Source organism: Pan troglodytes, chromosome 21, assembly GCF_028858775.2.
Source record: "Pan troglodytes isolate AG18354 chromosome 21, NHGRI_mPanTro3-v2.0_pri, whole genome shotgun sequence".
NCBI classification, from domain to species: Eukaryota; Metazoa; Chordata; class Mammalia; order Primates; family Hominidae; genus Pan; species Pan troglodytes.
This window is the reverse complement of record NC_072419.2, coordinates 43,355,260-43,380,406: the sequence shown is the minus strand read 5'-3', so window position 1 is coordinate 43,380,406 and position 25,147 is coordinate 43,355,260. Positions and strand designations below refer to the sequence as shown.

Sequence of the window (25,147 nt, the reverse complement as noted above, 5' to 3'; positions counted from 1 at the left end):
TCTTTTCAGATATCACTCATGACAAGAAAGATCAGCAAAACTTGAAAAGAGCATTGACAAAATGTCGAGAATTCCTGGAGCTCCACAGCTCTGCCGCTAAATGCTTCTACAACTGTCCTTTCAGAATTGCCCAGGTAATAAGAATGGCTAAAATTATAACCACAGCCAGAAGTGTTGGCAAGGATGGGGAACAACCAGAAGTCTCCTGCATTTATTCATGGAAACGTAAAACAGTAAAAACCACTTTGGAAAAAGTTCTGGTCGTTTCTTATAAAACAAAACCATACACAATTGCCCAGGAAACGTGGTCTCTAAACGTTCCATAGTTTGGAGACAAGGCACCATGTTCCTGGCCCATATATGCCTTGCCTTCTTAGTTTGGGGGTTAAGGTCAACCTGCCATTGAGGCCAGTATCCCTGGATTTCACTTCATACCAGCTCTGCTCCTACTATTCATAATTGCGAGTCTCTTGCAAACGTAAATGCTGGTCACAAAAAGGAGCTGCAAGAGAGTATGGTTGATCCAACAAGCCAGACTTTTTAAATTAATGTAGTTATTCATTATTCAATAAATACTTACACATCTGCCAGGTACCAGGTATGCTAGGGGATAGGGGAAAATAAAGAAAACCCACAGATCTTACTCATGTAGGGTGAAAGGTACCAAGTAATTTCATCTCTCTGCACATCAGTTTTCTCATCTGTGCGATGGAGATCTGTAAAAATTGGGACAGTTTTTACAATTTCTTTTTTACAATTTATACTGTTTACAATTCAGTCGTTGTTAAAGGAGATACCGTATGGAAAATGCTTTGCTAAATGCTTGTCACATAGTAAGTGCTCAGTAGATTGTACCTATTATAATCATGTGAAGGACTTTACTACCAAATGCAATGAGAAAGAGAATGACACATTCTTTTAGTATGTTGTCTCCTGACAAGGCATTTTAATTATGCCTGGGAACCTGTCAGCTGTGTAACATTAGGGCCTTTTTTTTTAAGTCCTATCCTATAAAAGTATGACTCTTTCTGAAGATCTCATAATAAAGCTTCTTTCTTTTTCTTTTCTTTTCTTTTCTTTCCTTTTCTTTTTGTTTTGTTTTGTTTTGTTTGGGGGGGCTGTTTCTTTGAAACAGAGTTTCGCTCTTGTTGCCCAGGCTGGAATGCAATGGCGCAATCTTGGCTCACTGCAACCTCCGCCTCCTGGGTTCAAGCAATTCTCCTGCCTCAGCCTCTTGAGTAGCTGGGATTATAGGCATGTGCCACCACACCCGGCTAATTTTGTATTTTTAGTAGAGATGGGGTTTCTCCATGTTCGTCAGGCTGATTTTGAACTCTGACCTCAGGTGATCCACCTGCCTTGGCCTCCCAACCAAAGTGGTGGGATTATAGACATGAGCCACATGGCAGGCTTCTTTTTTTTTTTTTTTTTTTTTTTTTTGAGACGGAGTCTTGCTCTGTCGCCCAGGCTGGAGTGTAGTGGCACGATCTCGTCTCACCGCAACCTCCGCCTCCCAGATTCAAGCGATTCTCCTCCCGCAGCCTCCCAGGTAGCTGGGATTACAGGCATGCACCACCACGCCCAGCTAATTTTTGTATTTTTAGTAGAGACAGTGTTTCTCCATGTTGGCCAAGTGGCTAGTCTCAAGTCGTGGGCTCAAGTATTTCTCCCGCTTTAGGGTCCCAAACAACTGGGATTACAGGCATGAGCCACTGCACCTGGTCAGTAAAGCTTCTTTCTAAATGTAAGAGCAGCAGGCTGGATGCAGTGGCTCACCCCTGTCATCCCAGCACTTTGGTTGGCTGAGGCAGAAGGATCACTTGAGCCTAGGATTCGAGACCATCCTGGGCAACATAGCGAGACCTCATCTCCACAAATAAAAAAATTAGCTGGCTGTGGTGGTGCACGCCTGTAGTCCTAGCTACTCAGGAAGCTGAAGTGGGAGGATGACTTCAGCCTGGGAGGTCCAGGCTGCAGTGAGCTGTGATCGCACCACTGCACTCCAGCCTCAGTGTCAGAGCAGCAAAAGGCCATGCACAGATGCTAGCAGTGGACATTTGGATTGCTTCCACCTTTTTACCATGGTAAACAAGACTGGGCTGGGTGCATGGCTTGCACCTATAATCCTGACACTTTGGGAGGCTGAGGCGGAAGGATTGCTTGAGCCAAGAGTTCACAGCCAGCCTGGGCAACATAGTGAGACCCCTGACTTTACAAAAAATTTTAAAAATTATCAGAGTGTAGTAGCAGGTGCCTGTAGCCTCAGCTACTCAGAAGGCTGAGGCAGGAGGATCACTTGAGCCCAAGAGGTTGAGGCTACAGTGAGCCGTGATTGTGCCCCTGCCTGGATGACAGAGTAAGATGCTATCTCCAAAAACAAAACAAAACCACAAGACTCAAATAAAACAGCCTTGTACATCTTTGTCCACTTCTCTGATTGTTAACTTAGACTCAAGTCCTTGTTCAGGACACTTTCTATCATACTATATTTCCCTATTTCTTGGAAGTTCATTTTCCTACATCATTTCAGGTCTTTGAAGGTTTTCTTGATTCAAATGAGCTCTGCCAGTTTATAATGACTACATTTGATACCCTGAAAAACCTGAAACATCCCTGCATCCAGCGATCAGCAGGAGAATTACTGCTAACTTTGGCGAAAAATACAGAGTCCCAATTTGAGAAGGTAAACTTTCAGTGGCCATTTCCTGGGTTCAAAAAGCCAGTAGAACCTCTTCATCCCTGCAGCTATTGAAGTCTCTGCTTGTCCTTCTCAGCTGAGAACGACTACTCATGAGTACAGGGTCAAACCTTAGTCTGTTTAGTCATAAATATCCACTCTATAAACATACACCAAACAACTACTGTGTACGTAACCAGGGAGAGAGACTTTTTTTTTTTTAATCTAAGATGTGGTCTATGACCAGGCACGGTGGCTCGCGCCTGTAATCCCAGCACTTTGGGAGGCTGAGGCGGGTGGATCATGAGGTCAAGAAATCGAGACCATCCTGGCCAACATGGTGAAACCCCGTCTCAACTAAAAATACAAAAAGTAGCTGGGCGTGGTGGCGCGTGCCTGTAGTCCCAGCTACTTGGGAGGCTGAGGCAGGAGAATCGCTTGAACCTGGGAGGTGGAGGTTGCAGTGAGCCAAGATCGCACCACTGCACTCCAGCCGGGCGACAGGGCGAGACTCCATCTCGAAAAAAAAAAAAAAGATGCGGTCCATATTTTCTAGAAGAGTAGAGTTTTTCTGGGGAGATATAACTAACACATATGAGAATAACTTTAATTTAGATACTCATCCAGATGGGTTAAAGGTATCAAGATTTAAAAAGCTGTAAGTGGTCAGGTGCAGTGGCTCACGCCTGTAATCCCAGCACTTTGGGAGGCCAAGGTGGGCAGATGGCTTGAGCTCCAGAGTTTGAGACCAGCCTCGGCAACATAGCTTAACCCTGTCTCTACTTAAAATACAAAAATTAGCCAGGCATGGTGGTGCACACCTGCATTGCCAGCTATTTGGATGGCTGAGGCAAGAGAATTGCTTTAACCCAGGAAGCGGAGGCTGCAGTGAGCTGAGATCGCGTCACTGCCCTCCAGCTTGGGCAACAAGCTTTATAAAAGTAAATAAAAAGCCATCCCTAGAAGGAGGCAGACTTACAAATCAAAATTAAGAGAATTTATCTAAATATATCTAAAATTAATACATCAAGAAATAACTATATAGTTACGTTATTTAGAAATAGAGAAGGACGTGCTGGAAGAGACAAAAGGGATAAAAGTAGTTCTCTCTGGAGAACAGACCTGGGGAATAGGGAGGAAAGAAGATTGAAATACCACTGGACATTTTAAATTGTGTGCATATTGTAGTTGGGTACAAATAAAAAATAATTTAAGAATGATGAGAACTGGCCAGGTATGGTGGCTCACACTTATAATCCCAGCACTTTGGGAGGTTGAGGCAGGCAAATTGCTTGGGCCCAGGAGTTCAAGAACAGCCTGGGCAACATAGTAAGACCCCATCTCTACAAAAAATTTTTTTTAAATTAGCCAGGCATGGTGGCACACACCTGTGTTCCCAGCTACTTGGGAAGCTGAGGCAGGAGGATTGCTTGAGCCCAGTAAGACAAGGCTGCAGGGAGCCATGATCATGTCTTTACATTCCAGCCTGGGCGACAGAGGGAGATCTTGTCTCAAAAAACAACAACAAATAAAACAAATTAAAAACAACAACAAATGATGAGCACCCTTTTTTAAACCTATTAAAATAACAAAGATGCAAAAAGAATAACACGATAAGAGCATGGTGAGATGGGCATTTGTATCAGTTGGGTGCTTTTAGCAGCAAAAAAAGCCCAGCAGGTAGAAGTTTAACCAAAGGATTTATTCTCTCACATAATAACAAGTCTGGACATAGAGTATTTTCCAAGATTGATTCAGTGATTCAACAGTGTTATCAAAGACCCAGGGGTTTCTTCATCCTTCTGCCTTGTCTGTTCATGTGGTCATAAGGTAGTCAGACCAATTTTGGACTTTCTGAGTGGAGTAGACTAAGTCCAAGAAGAAGAAAGATGTTGCCTTCCTTTTTATGTCTTGATTCAGGGAAGAAAATCTTTCCCCAAAACCCCAGTAAATTTACCCTTGTGTTTGTTAGCCAGAATTATTATTATTATTATTATTATTATTATTATTATTTTGTTTATTTATTTTTGGAGACAGCATTTTGCTCTGTTGCTCAGGCTTGAGTGCAGTGGTGCAGTCTTGGCTCCCTGCAACCTCCGCCTCCCAGGTTGCTGTGATTCTTCCACCTCAGCCTCCCAAGTAGCTGGGATTACAGGCGCCTGCCATGACACCCAGCTAATTTTTTGTATTTTTAGCAGAGATGGGGTTTCACCATGTTGGCAAGGCCGGTGGTGAACTCCTGACCTCAAGTGATCCGCCTGCCGCAGCCTCCCAAAGTGCTGGGATTACTGCCATGAGCCACCATGCCCAGCCTACTGGTGCTGATGATGGCCATTTTATATTAAGTGGTTGAGGTGTGCCTCTCTGAGAAGCTGACATTTCCACAGAGACAGGAACCCATGCGTCTGTGGGTGGGAAGAGCGGTCCAAGCAGAGAAATAGACCAAAGCCCAGTGGCTCCTATTTCCCTTACCTGAGCCTGATGGACATCTCTGGGAAGAAGATAGGTAAGGACTCCACTGCCATTCTCAGAGTCACAGTGGAAAAAAGCCCAGCTTCCTTGCAACACTTCTATTAGTTTGTCTTGTTATAAAATCAATACATCAATTATTGAGGAAAAATTAGAAAAAATATAGAAGCAAAAAAATCTAATACTCTATCCCTCAAAAACACAGTATTGACAGTTTTGATTATAAATCTTTCCAAATCCTTCATATGTGTATACACACATACAGATATATTTTAAGTAGTTTTAATCATAAACTTTAAAAAATAATAAACAGTTTGTTTAAAAGTCACCCCCTAGGGGTCAGGCGCAGTGGCTTATACCTGTAATTCCAGCACTTTGGGAGGCCAAGGCAGGAGCATCGCTTGAGCCCAGGAATTCAAGACCAGCCTGGGCAACATAGAGAGATCTTGTCTCTACAAAAAAATACAACAATGACCTGGGTGTGGTGGTGTGTGCCTGTAGTCCCAGCTACTCAGGAGGCTGAGGTGGGAGGATCATTTGAGGCCAGGGGTTCAAGGCTGCAGTGAGCTGTGTTAGCACCGCTGCATTCCAGGCTGGGCAACAGAGCAAGACCCTGTCTTTAAAAAAAAGTCACCCCCCCAAGACCTTTCAGAAGTGGCCACAATATCCTCAGTAACCATCAGTGTCCTATAGGATTACAGTCTTAGTAATTTCTTTTTCCTCTTCAGGTGCCAGAAATTATGGGAGTTATCTGTGCCCAGTTATCCATAATCAGCCAGCCTAGAGTCCGCCAACAAATCATAAATACCGTGAGTTTATTTATATCCAGACCCAAGTACACAGATATAGTGCTCAGCTTCCTTCTGTGTCATCCAGTGCCGTATAACAGGTAACAGAATCCCGTACAGCCTCTGGATTAAATTGGATTATGTGACACAGCTCTGGGTATTGTGAAACATGGTTGCCCTCAAAAATCTAATGATTGTCTTGTGGAGAAGACACAGTATACATAAAGCTGGTGATATAAATCAGAACATAATGCATAATCATCAGAAAAGAATCCCACAAATCCCAAATGAAGAACATTCTGTAAGATAATTGAACTGGACTCTTCAAAAAAATTAACATCATGGAAGTAAAACTGGTGGTGAGGGAACTGTCCTAGATAAAAAGATATTCAAAAACATACCCAAATGCACTGCGTGACCTTGATTGGATCCTGGTTCAAAAACAAAAGCTATAAAAGAAAGCTTGGAGAAAATTTAAATATGGACTCTATACTAGAATATTAAATTGGTGTAATTTTCTGGCCAGGCACAGTGGCTGACACCTGTAATTCCAGCACTTTGGGAGGCAGAAGTGGGCAGATTACTTAAGGCCAGGAGTTCAAGACCAGCCTGGCCAACATGGTGAAACTTCGTCTCTACTAAAAATACAAAATTTACCCGGGCATGGTGGCAGATGCCTCTAATGCCAGCTACTTGGGAGGCTGAGGCAGGAGAATCTCTTGAACCCAGGAGGAGGAGGTTATAATGAGCCAAGATCACACCACTGCACTCCAGCCTGGGTGACAGAGTAAGACTCTGTCTCAGACAAACAAACAAAAAAAATTAGTGTAATTTTCTTAGGTGTGAAATACTGTGGTTATGCAGAAGGATGTCCTTATTCTTAAGAGATAAGATACTAAAGTTATTTAGAGGTAAAGTGTCATAATGTCTGCAACTGACTTGAGAATGATTTTGCCTAAAAATAAGGCAATAAATATATACATTTAAAAAGTAAATATGCATACATAAGGAAGAATGGAATCAGAGAGAGGATCAAACAGGATGGGTTTTTTGTTTATTTTTGTGGGTACATAGTAGGTGTAAAGACGGTTTTTTCGATTAGTGTTTTTCACATTTGGAGGCACCCTGGAAAGTTCCACAAAGATGCCTACGGATGGGGCAGGAAGGCTTCAGAATAAAGTTCCATGCCCCCACCCCACTTTAACCAGAGCAGCGCTTCATTTTATCTGCTTTCTCTATTGTGATTCTGGGCAACTATTTTATTTAAGAAGAGATTTCCCTGCTTTAAACTATTTGAAAAATATTCTTTTAAGTGAATGGTTCTCACATAATATCTTGATGTAGTGCTTATTGTGTTCTCTAACCTGAACTAAATCAAATAATGGAAGACTTTTACCCATTCAGAGAAAAAAAAGAATGCGAATTTTTTTTAAAGCTGGGCGTGGTGACACGCGCCTGTAGTCCTAGCTACTCAGGAGGCTGAGGCAGGAGAATCACTCGAGGCCAGGAGTTTGGGGCCATAGTATATGATGATTGGACTTGTGAATAGCCACTGCACTCCAGCCTGGAGTAACAGTCTTACTTTTTTTTTTTTTAAGACAGTTTCTCAATCATGGCTCACTGCAGTCTTGAACTCCTGGGCTCAAGTGATCTTCCCACCTCAGCTGCCTGAGTAGCTGAGAGTATAGGTGTGTACCACCACACTCAAGCTTTTTAAATTTTTAAAAATTTTTTGAGCTTGCTTTTGTATATTTCTCTAACAAGTTGTTCTTAAATGTTTGGTACTTGCTACAGCTTATCTATACTCAACTCTTATATAAAAATTAATCTTTCAGAGGCCAAAGGGGGTGGATCACCCAAGGTCAGGAGTTCCAGACCAGCCTGGCCAACATGGTGAAACCCAATCTCTACTAAAAAAATACAAAAATTAGCCCAGCGTGGTGATGCGCACCTGTAATCACAGCTACTTGGGAGGCTGAGGCAGGAGAATCTCTTGAACCCGGGAGGCGGAGGTTGCAGTGAGCCGAGATCGCGCCACTGCACTCCAGCCTGGGAGACAAAGCAAGACTCTGTCTCAAATTAAATAAATAAATAAATAAATCTAAGTACAAAATACTAAATATATTTAGTTTTGTTTTTTGTGGGGTTTTTTAAGACAAGGTCTTTCTCTGTCACCCAGGCTGCAGTGTAGTGACACAGTCATAGTTCACTGCAGCCTCGACCTTCCAGGCTCAAGCAGTCTTCCCACCTCAGCCACTGGAGCAACTGGGACTACAGGCCCACACCACCTGGCCCAGCTAAATTTTTTATTTTGTGTGGTTTCTCAATGTTATCCAGGCCCAGGCTGGTCTCGAACTTCTGGGCTCAAGTGATCCACCTGCCTCAGCTTCCCAAAGTGCTAGGATGACAGACATGAGCCACCGTGTGCTGCCCTATTTAATTATTTTAAGTATGCTTTTAGCATTATTCTCTTGTTTGTATTTGTTCTACCTCTGGGAGGACTTTGAGAACTGCTGTAGATCATATGCAAACTATGGAATCTTTTAGAAATTTAACTGACTTATTCAGGAAATGTTATTATTATTATTATTATTATTATTAATTTTTTTTGAGACAGAGTCTCGCTCTGTCACCCAGGCTGGAGTGCAGTGGCGCGAACTCGGCTCACTGCAAGCTCCGCCTCCCGGGTTCACGCCATTCTCCTGGCTTAGCCTCCCAAGTAGCTGGGACTACAGGCACCCGCCACCGCCCAGCTAATTTTTTGTATTTTTAGTAGAGATGGGGTTTCACCGTGGTCTCGATCTCCTGACCTCGTGATCCGCCCGCCTCGGCCTCCCAGAGTGCTGGGATTACAGTATTTTTAGTAGAGAGGGGGTTTCACTGTGGTCGCAATCTCCTGACCTCGTGATCCGCCCGCCTCGGCCTCCCAAAGTGCTGGGATTACAGGCATGAGCCACCGCGCCCGGCCAGGAAATGTTATTCTGATTATATTTTTGTCATTTACCTGAAGTTCATTATGTCACAGGGGAGCAATGACTGGGCCGGTGGCGCTGGGGTAAAAGAATTTACCAAGACAGTTGTGGGTAGAGGAAGGCAGATTTATTAGAGAAAGTAGGAAAATAATGGCGCCAGAGAGACAACAGACAGCCTGCAAAAGAGAAGCCGACTGCCAGGAGACAAAGACTTGTTGGAGATTTTACAGCATAGTGTTCATGCTGCGTGTTGAAGAGGGCCTTGTGCAGTATAGATAATGCCAAGTTGCAATGAGCTAATTTGCAGGTGTCTGGTGATAGTTGGGCACAGGAAGATGGGGAGCTGATTGCACAGAAGGGCCGTGTCCTGGACCATGAAGAAAGGCAGACTTACAGCTTATCTGCTTTTTCTTTTTGCTTTCCCTTGCTCCCGCCAGCCTGGCTTCCTTCCCCTAGTTAGGACTCCACACGTTAGTGGGTTTACATATAGATTGGGGTGGTTGTTCTTAGGAGGCTGCCTAAAGCATCAACTATGTGCAAGGTGCTATTAGGACCCATAAGTAATGGACAGGACATGCACCCCGCCCTTAAGCAGCACAGTCTGGTAGCCCCATAGATGCATAAGTATTCTAAAGCTAAGTAGGGAGTTCTGTGGAAGCCCCTAGGTCGGGACTTAATTAAATGAAGGGTCAGGAAGTGATTTCTGAAAGCAGAGCTGCCCCCAAGCTGATGAATGCTAAGAGCCAGATGCAGATCAAAGTGGCTGGAGAGGAAAGTAGATAGTAAGAAGGGCTCAGATACCAGGGATCTTTTTGCAGTGATGGAAATGTTCTAAAATTGGATCGTCGTCATGGTTGCACAACTTTGTAAATTTACTAAAAGTCAGTGAGTTGTATACTTAAGACAGTATTCACTAATTATTTTTTCATTTTCTATAGTAATAGAATCCCTGAACTTTAGTTGGGTATTTGAAATACTCTTATTTCCTAGACTTTTTGCATATAGGTGTGACTATTTGTCTAAATTCTGGATGCAAATTGAAGTAGTACATGCAACCTATGGCAAATAACCTTAAAGGGAGAGAGTAGGCTCATCATCTTTCTTCTTCCTGCCACCTGGAAAGTGATGTGATGGCTAGAGCTGAAGCATGTTGGCCAGGATGGTCTCAATCTCCTGACCTCATGATCCGCCCGCTTTGGCCTCCCAAAGTGCTGGGATTTCAGGCGTAAGCTACCACGCCCAGCCACTAAAGCTGCTTTTAAAAAGTGGTCAGAAGTTAGCAGCGATAGATTGGGACCAACTAAGAACTACGATAGTGGACTTTATACTACGGGAGTTGGGAAGCCACTGAAGAACTTTAGTTAAGGGACTTACATCATCAGATGCAGATTTTTAGTGTGACTCTGATGGAAATGGATTAGAGGCTGTTCTACCAAACAGGAAGAGAGACAGGCAGTTAAGCAGTTGCACCTTTTCCAGGCAAAAGATGATGATGCCCTGATTAGGGCAGTGGCTTCAGAGATGGAGAGGAGGAGGGAGTAAAGAAACAGGAGCATTGGCCAGACACGGTGGCTCACGCCTGTAATCCTAGGACTTTGGGAGGCCAAGGCAGGTGGATCGCCTGAGGTCAGGAGTTCGAGACCATTCTGGCCAACATGGCGAACCCCGTCTCTACTAAAAATACAAAAATTAGCCGGGCTTGGTGGCATGTGCCTGTAATCCCAGCCACTCTGCAGGCTGAGGCAGGAGAATTGCTTGAACCCGGGAGGCAGGAGAATTGGCTTGAACAGTGAGCCAGGATCACACGACTTCACTCCAGCCTGGGCAACAGAGCAAAACTCCATTTCAAAAAAAGAAAAAGAAAAAGAAAAAGAAAAAAAGAAATAGGAGCATCTGTAGGCAGACCTTGATTGAATCAGAAAGGAATGGCAGGGAGGAAGAAGGCATTCAGGCTAACTCCCCACTCCTCAGTTTTTGGCTTTGGAGGCCAAGTTAATGGTGATATCATTTACTGACCCAGGAATTACACTACATTTTCACCACTGACTGTTTCTCTATGGGACATGAAATACTTTAAGAAACTCAGTTCACTAATGCAGGACCAAAGAAGTCATAGAGTACATATGTGACATGTGTCCCTCATACTACCCTGGTGCAGTGCTCTGTCCCAGTACTCCACCAGAAAAGACAAGAGGCTGTTTCTCTTTCTATTCTGTAAGGATGCTACAGCAAGATATTTGTTCTTAAAGATGTAGGCTTCTTCAGTCTCCTAGTGCAGTGTTTGTTAAAGTGTCTGAAACACTGCCTCAGAATCCCCTATGAAGCTTGTTAAAAAAAAAAAATGTATCTTCTGGCTAGGTGTGGTGGCTCATACCTGTAATCCTAGCACTTTAGGAGGTTGAGATGGGTGGATGGCTTGAGCCCAATAGTTCAAGACCAGCCTGAGCAATATGGTGAAACCCTGTCTCTACAGAAAGTGCAAAATTTGCCAGTTGTGGTGGCACACGCCTATAGTTCCAAATACTCAGGAGGCTGAGGTGGGAGAATTTACCTGAGCCCAGGAAATTGAGACTGCAGTGAGCTGTGATCACACCACTGCACTCCAGCCTGAGCATCAGAGTAAAACCCTGTCTCAAAGAAGAAAAGCATTTTCCAAGACCCTACATCACACATACTATATTAGTCAGGACTCTTGGTTGGAAGTAGCAGAAACTGAGCTCACACTACCTTAAGAAATTGTATAGGCTTATATTACAGCAAAGTCCAAGGGTCTGTCGTCAGGATTGAATCCCGAGACTCAGTTTATTTTATCAGGGCTCCATTCATCTCTCAGATGGACTTGCACTAAAGATGGCAAAGATGGTTACCATCAGCTCAAAACTGCAGTGGAAAGGGTGTGTCATTTCCTTTTAAGCTTTTTAGTCCTGGGCAGGACTCTGATTAGCCTGGCTTGGAGTCAGCTCCCACCAAACTACACGAACCAAATAGGATTGTTAAGGATCTTGAAAAGGTGGTTTCCCAAAGGGATGATGGGCAAACAAAACCCATGTCACAACTACAGAATCAGAATCACTGGAGGTGGGAAGATTTTTTCCATATTTTAAACAAACTCTCCAAATGTTTCTCACACTGAAATTCGTGAACCATTGGCTTAAAGGCTGTGCGCTTTCTAAATTCAGATGCATTTTCAGCACACTTAAAATGTGCGGCAAACTAAAAGCATTTTGCAACACTTCTCTCACAATAAACAGCTTCTCAAAGTACTTCATTTACTCCCTCAGGAATCCAAAGAAAATAACCGAGGGTAAGTAAATATGAGAATTTCTTTATGTCATCCCAGATGAATGTTCCTATTCTGCCGTCTCATCATTCTGCAGCTGTGAGTTTTTTCAGCATCCTATATTGCCTTTCTGGCCTTTTCTTTAGGAGTTCTTTAGGACCTTCTTACTTTGTTTTATTCACAAATTAGAATCACTGAGGTGAGGAGTGAAATGTTGGGATAGTCTTTAAGCCTCTCATGTTTTAGGATGAGTCTCACAGTTGAAAGACCACACTTTTTTTCTTTTTTTTCTTTTCTTTTCTTTTTTCCTTTTTTTTCCCCCCGAGACAGTCTCACCCTGCCACCCAGGCTGGAGTGCAGTGGTATGATTTTGGCTCACCTCAGTCTCTGCCTTCTGGGTTCAAATGATCCTCCCACCTCAGCCTCCTGAGTAGCTGGGACTACAAGCACACACCACAACACCTGGCTAATTTTGCATTTTTTGTAGAGACAGGGTTTCGTCATGTTTCCCAGGCTGGTCTTGAACTCCTGGGCTCAAGCAGTCCTCCCATCTCAGCCTCCCAAAGTGCTGGGATTACAGGTGCTGGGATTACAAGCTACTGGGATTGCAGTTGCTGGAATTACAAAGTGTTAGGATTACAAAGTGCTGGGATTACAGGATTATAGGCCACCACGTCTGGCCTGGAAGATCACGCTTTAAAAACTTACTCTAGCATACCAAGATGCCTAAATGGATTCTGAAAATAAAAGAATGGATTAAAAGCACGAGTAACTCCCAATTTTCTTCCCACTGTAATGTTCTTCCACAATGTTTATGTAACTCTCAGGCTCTACATTTGAATCAATGACAGAGAAGTTATTATCTATTATTTTTCTTTAGAAGATACCTCTTCTAGGCAGGATCAAAGCTTTATTTCAAGGATTAACTTTAGCCAAAATTTGAGGACCACAGACCAGATCGAATACATGTGTCTATAATTTAACCTTCTATGAACCTGGCATTGTGCAATTCCCTGAGGAATTCCTAGAAGAAGAGCCAGAAAGAATCCTTTCCTTCAGAGCGAACAGATACACTCATAAAGAACTGATGATAGCACAGATAAGATTGAAGCGACCTCTAAGAAGAAGAAACTTTTTAAGTGCTATGAGAACTCTTACGAAAGACATGGTAAAGAAGCAATCAAGGCTTCCTAGGAGACATGACACTGGAGCTGGACCTTGAAGGATTTTGATGGGCAGAGAAGAGTTTTGGAAAGGGCCTTCCAGTTTAAGAAAGTGACATAAGGGTCGGGTACAGTGGCTCATGCCTGTAATCCCAGCACTTTGGGAGGCCGAGATGGGTGGATCGCTTGAGCCTAGGAGTTCAAGACCAGCCTGGGCAACATGGCGAGACCCCGTCTTTACAAAAACAAATTTAAAAATTAGCCAGGTGTGGTGGCACACGCTTGTGGTCCCAGCTATTCGGGTGGCTGAGGCAGGAGGATTGCTTGAGCTCAGGAGTTCAAGGCTGCAGTGAGCTGTGTATGGCACCACTGCACTCCAGCCTGGGTGACGGAGTGAGACCCTGTCTAAAAAAAAAGGACAGTGACATAAGCAAAGGTATAGGGTTTTCAAAGTCTGTGTTTTCTTAGGTAAAGGTGAATGGTCTGGATGGTTTGAGCACAGGGTGTGTGATGGGGAAGAGATGAGGCCAAAAAGTTAAGTCAGGACCAGGTTATGGATAGCCTTGAAGTCCATGCTGAGGCAATGGGAACTTGATTCAATAAAACCTGGGGACTTCGGGGGTGGGGGGCAAGGGGAGGGAGACCAATAGGACAGATACCTAATGCGTGTGGGCTTAAAACCTAGATGACGGGTTGAGAGGTGCAACAAACCACCATGGCACATGGATACCTATGTAACAAACCTGCACATTCTGCACATGTATCCTGGAACTTAAAGTAAAATTTTAAAAATCGACTGGGTGCAGTGGCTCACGCCTGTAATCCCAGCACTTTGGGAGGCCAGGGCGGGCAGATCACTTGAGGTCGGGAGTTCGAGGCCAGCCTGGCTAACATGGCGACACCCCGGCTCTACTAAAAATACAAAAATTAGCCGGGCGTGGTGGCGGGCACCTGTAATCCCAGCTACTCAGGAGACTGAAGCAAGGGAATTGATTGAACCCAGGAGACAGAGGTTGCAATGAGCCAAGATCACGCCACTGACTCCAGCCTGAGTGACAGAGCAAGACACCGTGTCAAAATAATAATAATAATAAAATTTAAAAAATAAATAAGTAAATAAAAGAAAATATGGAGCAATAGGAATCCTACTCTGCTTGTTGGCAAATAAATGGATACAACCCCCCCCTTTTTTTTTTTTTGAGACAGGGTCTCACAAAAAGGAAAAAAATAAACCTGGGGAGTTACTGTTATGAAATCAAAGTCAGTCTTTTGACACCCTGAAGAACTGAGTAGAGAGGAGAACCTGTTGTAGATTGCATTGGAATCAGCCATTCTCCTCTTGCTTTTTGGGATTTCCAGGCACCTGGCTGAGGTGTGGAGAATGCTGGCGGTGGAGCTTCCCAGCACAACCTGGATTCTGTGGAGGCTCCTGAGGAAGCTGCAGAAATGCCATAATGAGCCTGCACAGGAGAAGATGGCATATGTGGCTGTGGCTGTAAGCCCTTGAGCTTTGCCCCTCTAATGTCAGCCCCTCCCAGGATGACTGACCCCACACCCCAGTGGAGAGTGTTCCTTTTGGTCCCTCTCAAAGCCTGCATCTGTCATCCATTTATAAGTCTACAGTGTTTCTGCCAAGGGATTGACATGGAGGGAGCTGGGGAGAGTGAAGGAGTCAGAATGCTTTAATACAAACTCGTCCAACCTGCCTTTTTTTGTTTTTGTTGTTCTGTTCTGTTTTGTTTTAGGCTTTTAGAAGCCTGAAGCCATGGTGTTTAGTTTCTGTCTCTAGTGATAAGCGGAAAAGAGGGATGAGGAAGGGGCTTTATTGACCCAACCAGAAACAGAAACTAAGAACCCATGACTGTCATCTGTCCCTTGGAAACATCCCTGGTTTAGTGTTTAAAACATTCCTTCCCTCATCCTCTAAAAAATATGTATCATCATAGTTAAAGAGAAATGCAAACTTGTGGGAAAAAAAACCCTCAAATATCGTAGAACTGTATAAAACAAAGTGCAGACTAGACGCGGTGGCTCACGCCTGTAATCCCAGCACTTTGGGAGGCCAAGGTGGGTAGATCACCTGAGGTCAGGAGTTCAAGACCAGCCTGGCCAATATGGTGAAACCCCATCTCTAGTAAAATACAAAAATTAGCCAGGTGTAGTGGCGCCCACCTGTAATCCCAGCTACTCAAGAGGCTGAGGCAGGAGACTTGCTTGAACCCGGGAGGCAGAGGTTGCAGTGAGCCGAGATCACGCTACTGCACTCCAGCCTGGGCAACAGAGTGAGACTCCATCTCAAAAAAAAAAAAAAAAAAGGCCAGGCACGGTGGCTCTTGCCTGTAATTCCAGCACTCTGGGAGGCTGAGGCAAGCCAATCACTTGAGGTCAGGAGTTTGAGACCAGCCTGGCCAACATGATGCAACCCCGTCTCTACTTAAAATACAAAAATTAGCCAGGCATGGTGGCGGCCGCCTGTAATCCCAGCTACTCAGGAGGCTAAGGCAGGAGAATTACTTAAACCAGGGAGGCAGAGGTTGCAGTGAGCCGAGATCACGCCACTGCACTCCAGCCTGGGTGACAGAGAGAGACTCTGTCTCAAAAAAAAAAAAAAAAAAAGAAAGTGCAGATCTCCCTGAGCAGAAGTTGGCCAAATTTCTATAAGAGACCAGATGGTAAATATATAGTCTCTGTCACATATTCTTTGGATTTCTTTTAAACAATCTTTGGATTTTGGATTTTTTTAAACAATCCTTTTATTAAAAAATGTAAAAACCATTCTTAGCTCATGTCTGTAACAATCTCCCTAAAAATGAATTTTCCAGAAGTCTTTATACATATATAAACTTTTGGTATATCTATTTGGTATACTTTTTTCATTTTTTCCTTTTAAATACTTTATTTTTTAGAGCAGTTTTAAGTTCACAGAAAAATTCAGCAGAAAGTACAGCGTTCCCATAAACCTGCCTCCACACACACACAGCCTGCCCTACTATCAACATTTACTTTTTACTTTATTTTCTTCCCTACCAGTTTATGGTTCAGCTTTCTGTGGTCTAAATTATTGTTATTTTTCTTTTTGAGACAGAGTCTCACTCTGTTGCCCAGGCTGGACTGCAGTGGCATGATCTCAGCTCACTGCAACCTCTTCCTCCTGGGCTGAAGCGATCCTCCCACATCAGCCTCCTGAGTAGCTGGGAATACAGGAGAGTGCCACCATGCCTGGCTAATTTTTGTATTTTTTAGTAGAGACGGGGGGATTCCCCATGTTGCCCAGTCTGGTCTCAAACTCCTGGGCTCAAACAATTCTCCCGCCTTAGCCTCCCAAAATGCTGATTACGGACATGAGCCACCACACCCAGCCTTGTATATGTTTTTAATTGGCCGTTTGTATTTCTTTTATGACTTGTTTGTTCATGTTCTGTACACTAGTCCTTCTCAGATTTAATATGCACACAAACCACAGTCACTTTGGGATATCATTAAAATGCAGGTTCTCGGCTGGGCGCAGTGGCTCACACCTGTAATCCCAGCACTTTGGGAGGCCAAGGCGGGTGGATCACGAGGTCAGGAGGTCGAGACCATCTTGGCTAACATGGTGAAACACCGTCTCTACTAAAAATATGAAAAATTAGCCGGGCGTGGTGGCGGGCACCTGTAGTCCCAGCTACTCAGGAGGCTAAGGCGGTAGAATGGCGTGAACCCGGGAGGCAGAGCTTGCAGTGAGCAGAGATCTCGCCACTGCACTCCAGCCTGGGTGACAGAGCGAGACTCTGTCTCAAAAACAAAAAAATAAAAAATAATAATAAAATACAGTTTCTGATATGGAAGGCCTGGGATGGGGCTTGAAATTCTCCCTGTTTAACCAGCTCCAGGTAATGACAATGCTACTGGTGTGTGGCCTACCCTTTGAGTAATTTTTTTACTGCTACGTAAGAGCATTTTATATAGTAAGAACAATATATTGATACAAATACTTCTCCAGGTTGTTGCCATCTAACTCTTTTTTTTTGAGACAGAGTCTCGCTCTGTCACTCAAGCTGGAGTGCAATGGCACGATCTCGGCTCACTGCAACCTCCACCTCTAAGGTTCAAGCGATTCTCCTGCCTCTGCCTCCCGAGTAGCTGGGATTACAGGCGTGAGCCACCACACCTGGCTAATTTTTTTGTATTTTTAGTAGAGATGGGGTTTCACTCTGTTGACCAAGCTGGTCTCAAACTCCTGACCTAAGGTGATCCACCTGCCTTGGCCTCCCAAAGTGCTGGGATTGCAGACATGAGCCACTGCACCTGGCCTGTTGTCATCTAACTTTATGATAAATGTTGCCCTGGCTTTATATTTGTATGTAGTCAAATATGTTAATAGTTTCCTTCATGACTTCCGTATTTCAAAATGGCAGGTGCTTAGTTCCTCTCTGTGTCTTTTCCACCACAGGCAACAGATGCCCTTTATGAGGTGTTTTTGGGAAACAGGCTTCGAGCAGCTACGTTCCGACTCTTTCCTCAGCTTCTCATGACACTGCTTATCCAGATTCATCACAGCATCGGCCTCACCATGTCTGATGTTGACATCCCAAGTGGCCTGTACACAGAACAGGAAGTGCCTTCAGAAGTCACCCCTTTGTGGTACTGCCCATCATTATTTCATTGACATTAAGTAACACGTACTAAGCACTGGGCACTGTGGTGAACACAGGGATAGCCAAGATGTAGTCCCAACTGGAGGGGAGCTTACAACCTTCAACCCTCATGAGCCATCAAGATGAAATGCCCAGGAATCATTTTGAGCTTTCATTGGTTATCTTTGGTTTTATTAGTAACAAGGTAAATTTGGCTATCTGGGTTATATCTGGGTTAGCCAAATGTGATATTGTGTTAGCCCTTTCCTAATAAATCAAGTACAGACAGAAACAAAACAGCCTAAACCTACCTCCAAAACTGTACTGATCCACCATGCAGTGATTTCTGCTTTCTGTTTTATTGCATGGAGAGATATTTTTAAGTCCCATTAGAGTCTCAGTAGAAATTTCTTAGTGTTGTTGGTTGGGCATGGTGGCTCATGCCTGTAATCCCAGCACTTTGGGAGGCCGAGGCAAGTGGATCACCTGAGGTCAAGAGTTTGAGACCAGCCTGGCCAACATGGTGAAACCCTGTCTCTACTAAAAATACAAAATTTAGCTGGGCGTGGTGGCACATGCCTATAATTCCAGCTACTCAGGAGGCTGAGGCACGAGAATCACTTGAACCTGGGAGGCAGAGATTGCAGTGAGCCGAGATCGTGCCGTTGCACTCCAGCCTGGGCAACACAGCGAGACTCTGTCTCAAAAAGTAATAATAATAATAAAGACGTTTCTTAGTGTTGCTATGGTACATGGATTTCTTTCAGAGAAAGTACTATAATGTGACATATTTAAGAACACCAGACTAAGTCAGTAGACCTGAGTTCTAGTGCAGTTCTCATTCATCCATTCAACTAGTTCTATACCCTGGGCAAATCTATTGTTCTGTGCCTCAGTTTCCTTATCTATAAATGGAAAGGTCAGGCAAGGTGATCTCAAAGGACCATTCCAGCTTTATTATTTTGTTTTATTTTTTGAGACAGGGTCTCCATCTGTCACCCAGGCTGGAGTGCAGTGGCATGATCATGGCTCACTGCAGCCTCAACATCCTGGGCTCACGTGATCCTCCCACCTCAGCCTCCTGCGTAGCTGAACCACAGTTGCCTGCCACCATGCCCAGCTAATTATTTTTATTTTTTATAGAGAAGGGGTCTCACTGTGTTGCTCAGGCTCCTTCCAGCTTTAAGATTCTCTGATGCTAGGTCCGGGATAACAGTTCAGTAAGTAGCTTTTAAAGGCAGTGGACGGCCAGGCACAATGGCTCATTCCTGTAATCCCAGCACTTTGGGAGGCCAAGGCAGGAGGATCACTTGAAGCTAGGAGTTTAAGAACAGCCTAGGCAATAGGGCAAGAGCCTGTCTCTACAAAAAATTTTTAGGCTGGGTGCAGTGGCCCACATGTGTAATGCCAACACTTTCGGAGGCCGAGGCAGGAGGACTACTTGAGCTCAGGAGTTCAACACCAGCCTGGGCAACATGGTGAAACCCTGTCTCTATAAAAATTAGCCAGGTGTGTTGGCACACACTTGTGGTCCCAACTACTCGGGAGGCTGAGGTGTGAAGATTGCTTGAGCCTAGGAGATTGAGACTGCAGTGAACAGAAATCGCGCCACCGCACTCCAGCCTGGGAGACAGAGCCAGACCCTGTCTCAGAAAAAAATTTTTTTTTCTTAAATTATTGGAGCCTGATGGCACATGCCTGTAATCCCAGCTGCCCTGGATGCTGAGGCAGGAGGATCACTTGAGCCCAGGAGCTCAAGGCTGCAGTGAGCCATGATGGCACCCTTGCCCTCCAGCTTGGGTGACAAAACAAGACCCTGTCTCAGTAAATAAATAAATAATAAAAACAGTGGAGATAAATAGTGTGGGGTAAATTGTATCTCAGTAAAGCTTTTTAAAAAAGCAGTGTGTGTCTGTTTAGCATCCCAGATCATTTCTTTTATCATAGATTTCCTTCTAAACTCCTGGGGAAATGAGACCTAGTTAGATTTCTTTATGCTGAGATCTTGTGTAAAGGGCCTTACAAGTTATTAGAGCATTAAGACTCTTCTGGTCTCACTACTGCACTTGACTAGTCTTGAAAGTAGGCCGGGCACGGTAGCTCACGCCTGTAATTCCAACACTTTGGGAGGCCGAGACAGGCATATCATCTGAGGTCAGGAGTTTGAGACCAGCCTGACCAACATGGTGAAACCCAGTCTCTACTAAAAATAGAAAAATTAGCCAGGTGTGGTGGCGTGCGCCTGTAATCCCAGCTACTCAGGAGGCTGAGGCAGGAGAATCGCTTGAACCAGGGAGGCAGAGGTTGCAGCGAGCCACGATCTCACCACTGCACTCTGGCCTGGGCAACAGAGCAAGCCTCCGTCTCAAAAAAAAAAAAAAAAAAAAAAAAAAGGAAGAAAGAAAAAGAAGAAGAAGAAAGTAAAAGAAAAAAGAGAAGAGTCTTTTGGGCAATTTGGAAAGCAGAGAATTACAGTCCAGCAGTTGTCAATGCATGACCCTCCTCACTGAGAATGGGATGACTGTGTGCTGGTAAGTTGGAGGGACCTGTTCAAATCACCCACACTGTTTTCGTTTGATTTAGCTTTGCCATGCAGGCTACAAAGACTCTCCTCCTCAGAACATGCTGCTTGCAGGAATTCAACATCATGGAAAAGAATAAAGGATGGGCTCTCCTGGGAGGAAAAGATGGCCATCTTCAGGGAGTATTTCTCCTTGCCAAGTAAGGCTTCCTTGTCATGCATACACCCACCTGTTCTAAATCGGCATTGTTTTGGGTATTTATTTCCCTTCTAGTTATCACAGCAACTAAGGTTGAATAACCTCCTTATAAGAGGGTGGGCAAATATCCATAATGCTAGGCAAATTTTTCAGAGGTCCTGGCCCTACCGTATACTATCCTGTAGCTGGGCAAGAACTTCTAGAGGGTCCCCAGCCCTGAGACAATGCCCTCTGGATGGGAGCATTCCTGAGAGTCATTCTGTTGGTGTTGTGTTTTGCAGCGCATTGCTGGAAAGAAATCGGCTCCTTGCACAGAAGGTCATGTACTTATTAGTCCCTCTTCTTAACCGAGGGAATGATAAACATAAACTCACATCTGCAGGCTTTTTTGTGGAGGTAAGACTCATTCTTTAGAAGCTGGATTCAGGAAGCCTATGAAGCAGCAATCCCTGCCTTCCTAGGCTACATCGAGTTAGTGGCATGTTGGGATCTGTTTCAAGAGTGAGATAGAAATAATTTTCAGATTCAAGGCCAGGCGCGGTGGCTCACGCCTGTAATCCCAGCACTTTGGGAGGTTGAAGCGGGCGGATCACCTGAGTTCAGGAGTTCAAAACTAGCCTGGCCAACATGGTGAAACCCCGTCTCTACTCTCTACTAAAAATACAAAATAATTAGCTGGGCATGGTGGTGGGCACCTATAATCTCAGCTACTCGGGATGAGGCATGAGAATCGCTTGAACCCAGGAGGCAGAGATTGCAGTGAGCCAAGATCGCACCACTGCACTCCAGCCTGGGCAACAGAGTGAGACTCCATCTCAAAAAAACAAAACAAAACAAAACAAACACACAAAAAAGAAAGAATTTTCGGATTCAAGCCTCTCAAAAATCTTCTTTCCACACATGCATAATTCAGTATTCCTTGTGTACCTATAGGGTAAATAAACATCATCCTGTATGTTCTGTAATAGAGATTTAAAAGGAAAATATGTACTTTAGCATTGGTGGGAAGGTAGCTCCCCACATGAAAAAGGGCTTAAAGGTCATTTTTTTGGCCGATCTCTGGATTCTTTCAGCTTCTCCGGAGTCCAGTGGCCAAGAGACTGCCCAGCATATACTCTGTTGCCCGCTTTAAAGACTGGCTACAAGATGGAAATCATCTCTTTAGAATTCTCGGCCTGAGGGGACTGTACAATCTTGTTGGACACCAGGAGATGGTAGGAGGGGCCCCCAGACCATAGATTCTTTTCTTTTCTTTTCTTTCTCTTTCTTTCTGTCTCTTTCTTTCTTTCTCTTTCTTCCTTCCTTTCTTTCTTTCCTTTCTTTCTTTCCCTTCTTTCTTTCCTTTTTCTTTCTTTCCTTCCTTTCTTCCTTTCCTTCTCTTTCTTTTCTTTTCTCTCCTTCCTTCCTTCTTTCTTTCTTTCTTCTTTTTTTTTTCTTTTTTTTAAGATAGGGTCTTGCTTTGTTACCCAGGCTGGAGTTCAGTGACACCATCACTGCGCACCGCAGCTTCAACCTCCCGGGCTCAAGTGATCCTCCCACCTCAGCCTCCTGAGTAGCGGGGACCACAGGCGCATGCCACTATGCCCAGCTGATTTTTAAAATTTTTGTAGAGACAGAGTCTCACTGTGTTGCCAGAGCTGCTCTCGAACTCCTGGGCTCAAGTGATCTGTCCACCTCGGCCTCCCAAAATACTGGGATTACAGGTGTGAGCCACAGCGCCTGGCCCAGACCACTGATTCCTAAGACACCAATTAATCACCCCAAAATAATACCTAAGAAACTGAAAACAGCTGAAGACAATTGGGTAGCCTGGGGACAGGAGTAGGTGGGAGAGGGTCTTTTTTCCTGCACATCCTTTTGTATCATTTAAAGTTTTATGCCTAAGAAATAGGCAAGTACTGACTATTTAAAAATTAATGAAATTGGCCAGGCGTGATGGCTCACACCTGTAGTCACAGCACTTTGGGAGGCCGAGGCGAATGGATCACGAGGTCAGGAGTTTGAGACCAGCCGGACCAACATGGTGAAACCCCATCTCTGCTAAAAATACAAAAATTAGCCGGGCATGATGGCACATGCCTGTAATCCCAGCTACTCAGTAGGCTGAGGCAGGAGAATCGCATGAACCCGGGAGGCAGAGGTTGCAGTGAGCCAAGATGGCACCACTGCACTCTAGCCTGGGCAACAGAGCAAGACTCCGTCTCGGGAAAAAAAAAAAAAAGTTAGGCCAGGCACGGTGGCTCACACTTATAATCCCAGCACTTTGGGAGCCGAGGCGGGTGAATCACCTGAGGTCAAGAGTTCGAGACTAGCCTAACCAACATGGAGAAACCCCGTCTCTACTAAAAATACAAAAAAATTAGCCAGGCGTGGTGGCACATGCCTGTAATCCCAGCTACTTGGGAGGCTGAGGCAGGAGAATCGTCTGAACCCGGGAAGCGGAGGTTGCAGTGAGCCGAGATCGCGCTATTACACTCCAGCCTGGGCAACAAGAGCAAAACTCTGTCTCACAAAAAAAGAGAAAAAAAGAGTTAATGGAATTAAATGAAATAAATAAGAAGTCCAAATTATATATATTCATAATAGTTGATAGCTGCAATTTGCTGGGGAGGTATACTCATTATCACAACCTGGACAGCATTTAGGTATTGTTTTATGCCTTGTACTGTGTTGCCCCATGGAGTAGATTGAAAAGACCATTGATATGCTCCCAAGATGCTTGTCATCTAAAAAAAAGATCACTGACATTCATGTTGGAAGAAAGCTCATCTTCCATAGGCCTGGTGAGAAAACTAAGCCTAAGCCAGAAGACATGAGGAATTTCTGAAGCTTCAGTTTTGTCACTGGAGTTCTATTCTTTTTTTTTTTTTTGAGACAGGGACTCTCTTTGTCACCCAGGCTAGAGTGCAGTGGCACGATCTCGGCTCGCCGCAACCTCTGCCTCCCGGCTTCAAGTGATTCTCCAAGTCTCCACAAGTCCCAGCTTTCGAAATACCTGGGACTACGGGCATCTGCCACTACACCTGGCTAATTTTTGTATGTTTTAGTAGGGACAGGGTTTCACCATGTTGGCCAGGCTGGTCTCGAACTCCTGACCTCAAGCGATCTGCCTGCCTCACCCTTCCAAAATGCTGGGATTACAGGTGTGAACCACCACAGGTGGCTTGGAGTTCTATTTTATTTATTTATTTATTTTTACTTATGTTTTTTTTTTTTTTTTCTGAGACAGAGTCTTGCTCTGTCACCCAGGCTGAAGTGCAGTGGCACAATCTCGGCTCACTGCAAGCTCCACCTCCCGGGTTCATGCCATTCCCCTGCCTAATTTTTTTATTTTTAGTAGAGACGGGGTTTCATGTGTTAGCCAGGATGGTCTTGATCTCCTGACCTCATGATCCGCCCACCTTGGCCTCCCAAAGTGCTGGGATTACAGGCGTGAGCCACCACACCCGGCCTATTTTTACTTTTTAAATTTTTTTAGAGACAGGGTCTTGCTCTGTTGCCCAGGCTAGAGAACAGTGGCATGATCATGGCTCACTGCAGCCTTGAACTCCTGGCCTTAAGCAGTCCTCTTACCTCAGCTGCAGAGTAGCTGGGATTACAGGCATGAGCCACTTCACCAAATATTTTATTTAAAAATATTTGGGGCCAGGCGCAGTGGCTCGCACCTGTAACCCCAGCACTTCGGGAGGCCAAGGCGAGCAGATCACGTGAAGTCAGGAGTTTGAGACTAACCTGGCCAACATAGTGAAACCCCATCTCTACTAAAAATGCAAAAATTAGCCATGGTGGCATGTGCCTGTAGTCCCAGCTACTTGGGAGGCTGAGGCAGGAGAATTGCTTAAACCCGTGAGGCAGAGGTTGTAGTGAGCCAAGATTGCGCCACTGCACTCCAGCCTGAATGACAGAGTGACATACTGTCTCAAAAAAAAAAAAAAAAAAGAAGTGTTTCTGAAGCAAAAATGACAAATGTCAGCGTATATTAATTCTGGTTGATTGGATACATTAATATCTATTGCTTTATTCTACTTACTTTTTCTTTTTTTTTAAACTGGCTTCCTAACTTGCGTTTATATTCTACTTACTTTTTCATGTGTATGTTTAAACTTTACAACCCTGAGATTGCTTCCTTTCAGTAGTTTCAGAAGAGCAGAATCCCCATTCAGAATGAGAAGAACCCTTAAGTCCTCGGTCAAATTCTGCTTGAATTCCTGCCAGGGGATCCATTTTCACACTGCTATAAAGATACTCCCTGAGCCTGGGTAATTTATAAACAAAGGGGGTTTACTAGATTCACAATTCTACATGGCTAGGGAGGCCTCAGGAAACTTACAATCATGGTGGAAGGCAAAGGGGAGCAGGTACATCTTCACAATGGCGGAGCAGGAGAGAGACAGAAAGCAGGGGAAACTGCCACTTTTATTTTATTTTATTTTTTTTTTTTTTGAGATTGAGTCTCGCTGTG

General features: G+C 44.4%; 1 protein-coding gene across 21 annotated transcripts in view; it reads left to right on the top strand.

Moving 5' to 3' along the window:
* MROH8 (maestro heat like repeat family member 8) overlaps positions 1-25,147 on the top strand; it is a 77,820-nt gene that overhangs the window by 37,438 nt on the left and 15,235 nt on the right. For 13 of the 21 annotated variants that reach the window (XR_010154215.1, XR_010154216.1, XR_010154211.1 and 10 more), the window contains 8 exons: positions 10-134; positions 2,531-2,683; positions 5,875-6,035; positions 14,709-14,844; positions 17,782-17,972; positions 20,549-20,686; positions 20,967-21,081; positions 21,759-21,899. Coding sequence is in view for 10 of the 21 variants with exons in the window: in XM_063802931.1 (XP_063659001.1) it covers positions 10-134; positions 2,531-2,683; positions 5,875-6,035; positions 14,709-14,844; positions 17,782-17,972; positions 20,549-20,686; positions 20,967-21,081; positions 21,759-21,899 (1,160 nt within the window). In the remaining 11 variants the exon portion in view is untranslated. Of the gene's footprint in view, positions 1-9; positions 135-2,530; positions 2,684-5,874; positions 6,036-14,708; positions 14,872-17,781; positions 17,973-20,548; positions 20,687-20,966; positions 21,082-21,758; positions 21,900-25,147 lie in introns of those variants that run through there. The other 8 variants (XR_010154213.1, XR_010154214.1, XM_063802932.1 and 5 more) reach the window with 4 other exon arrangements.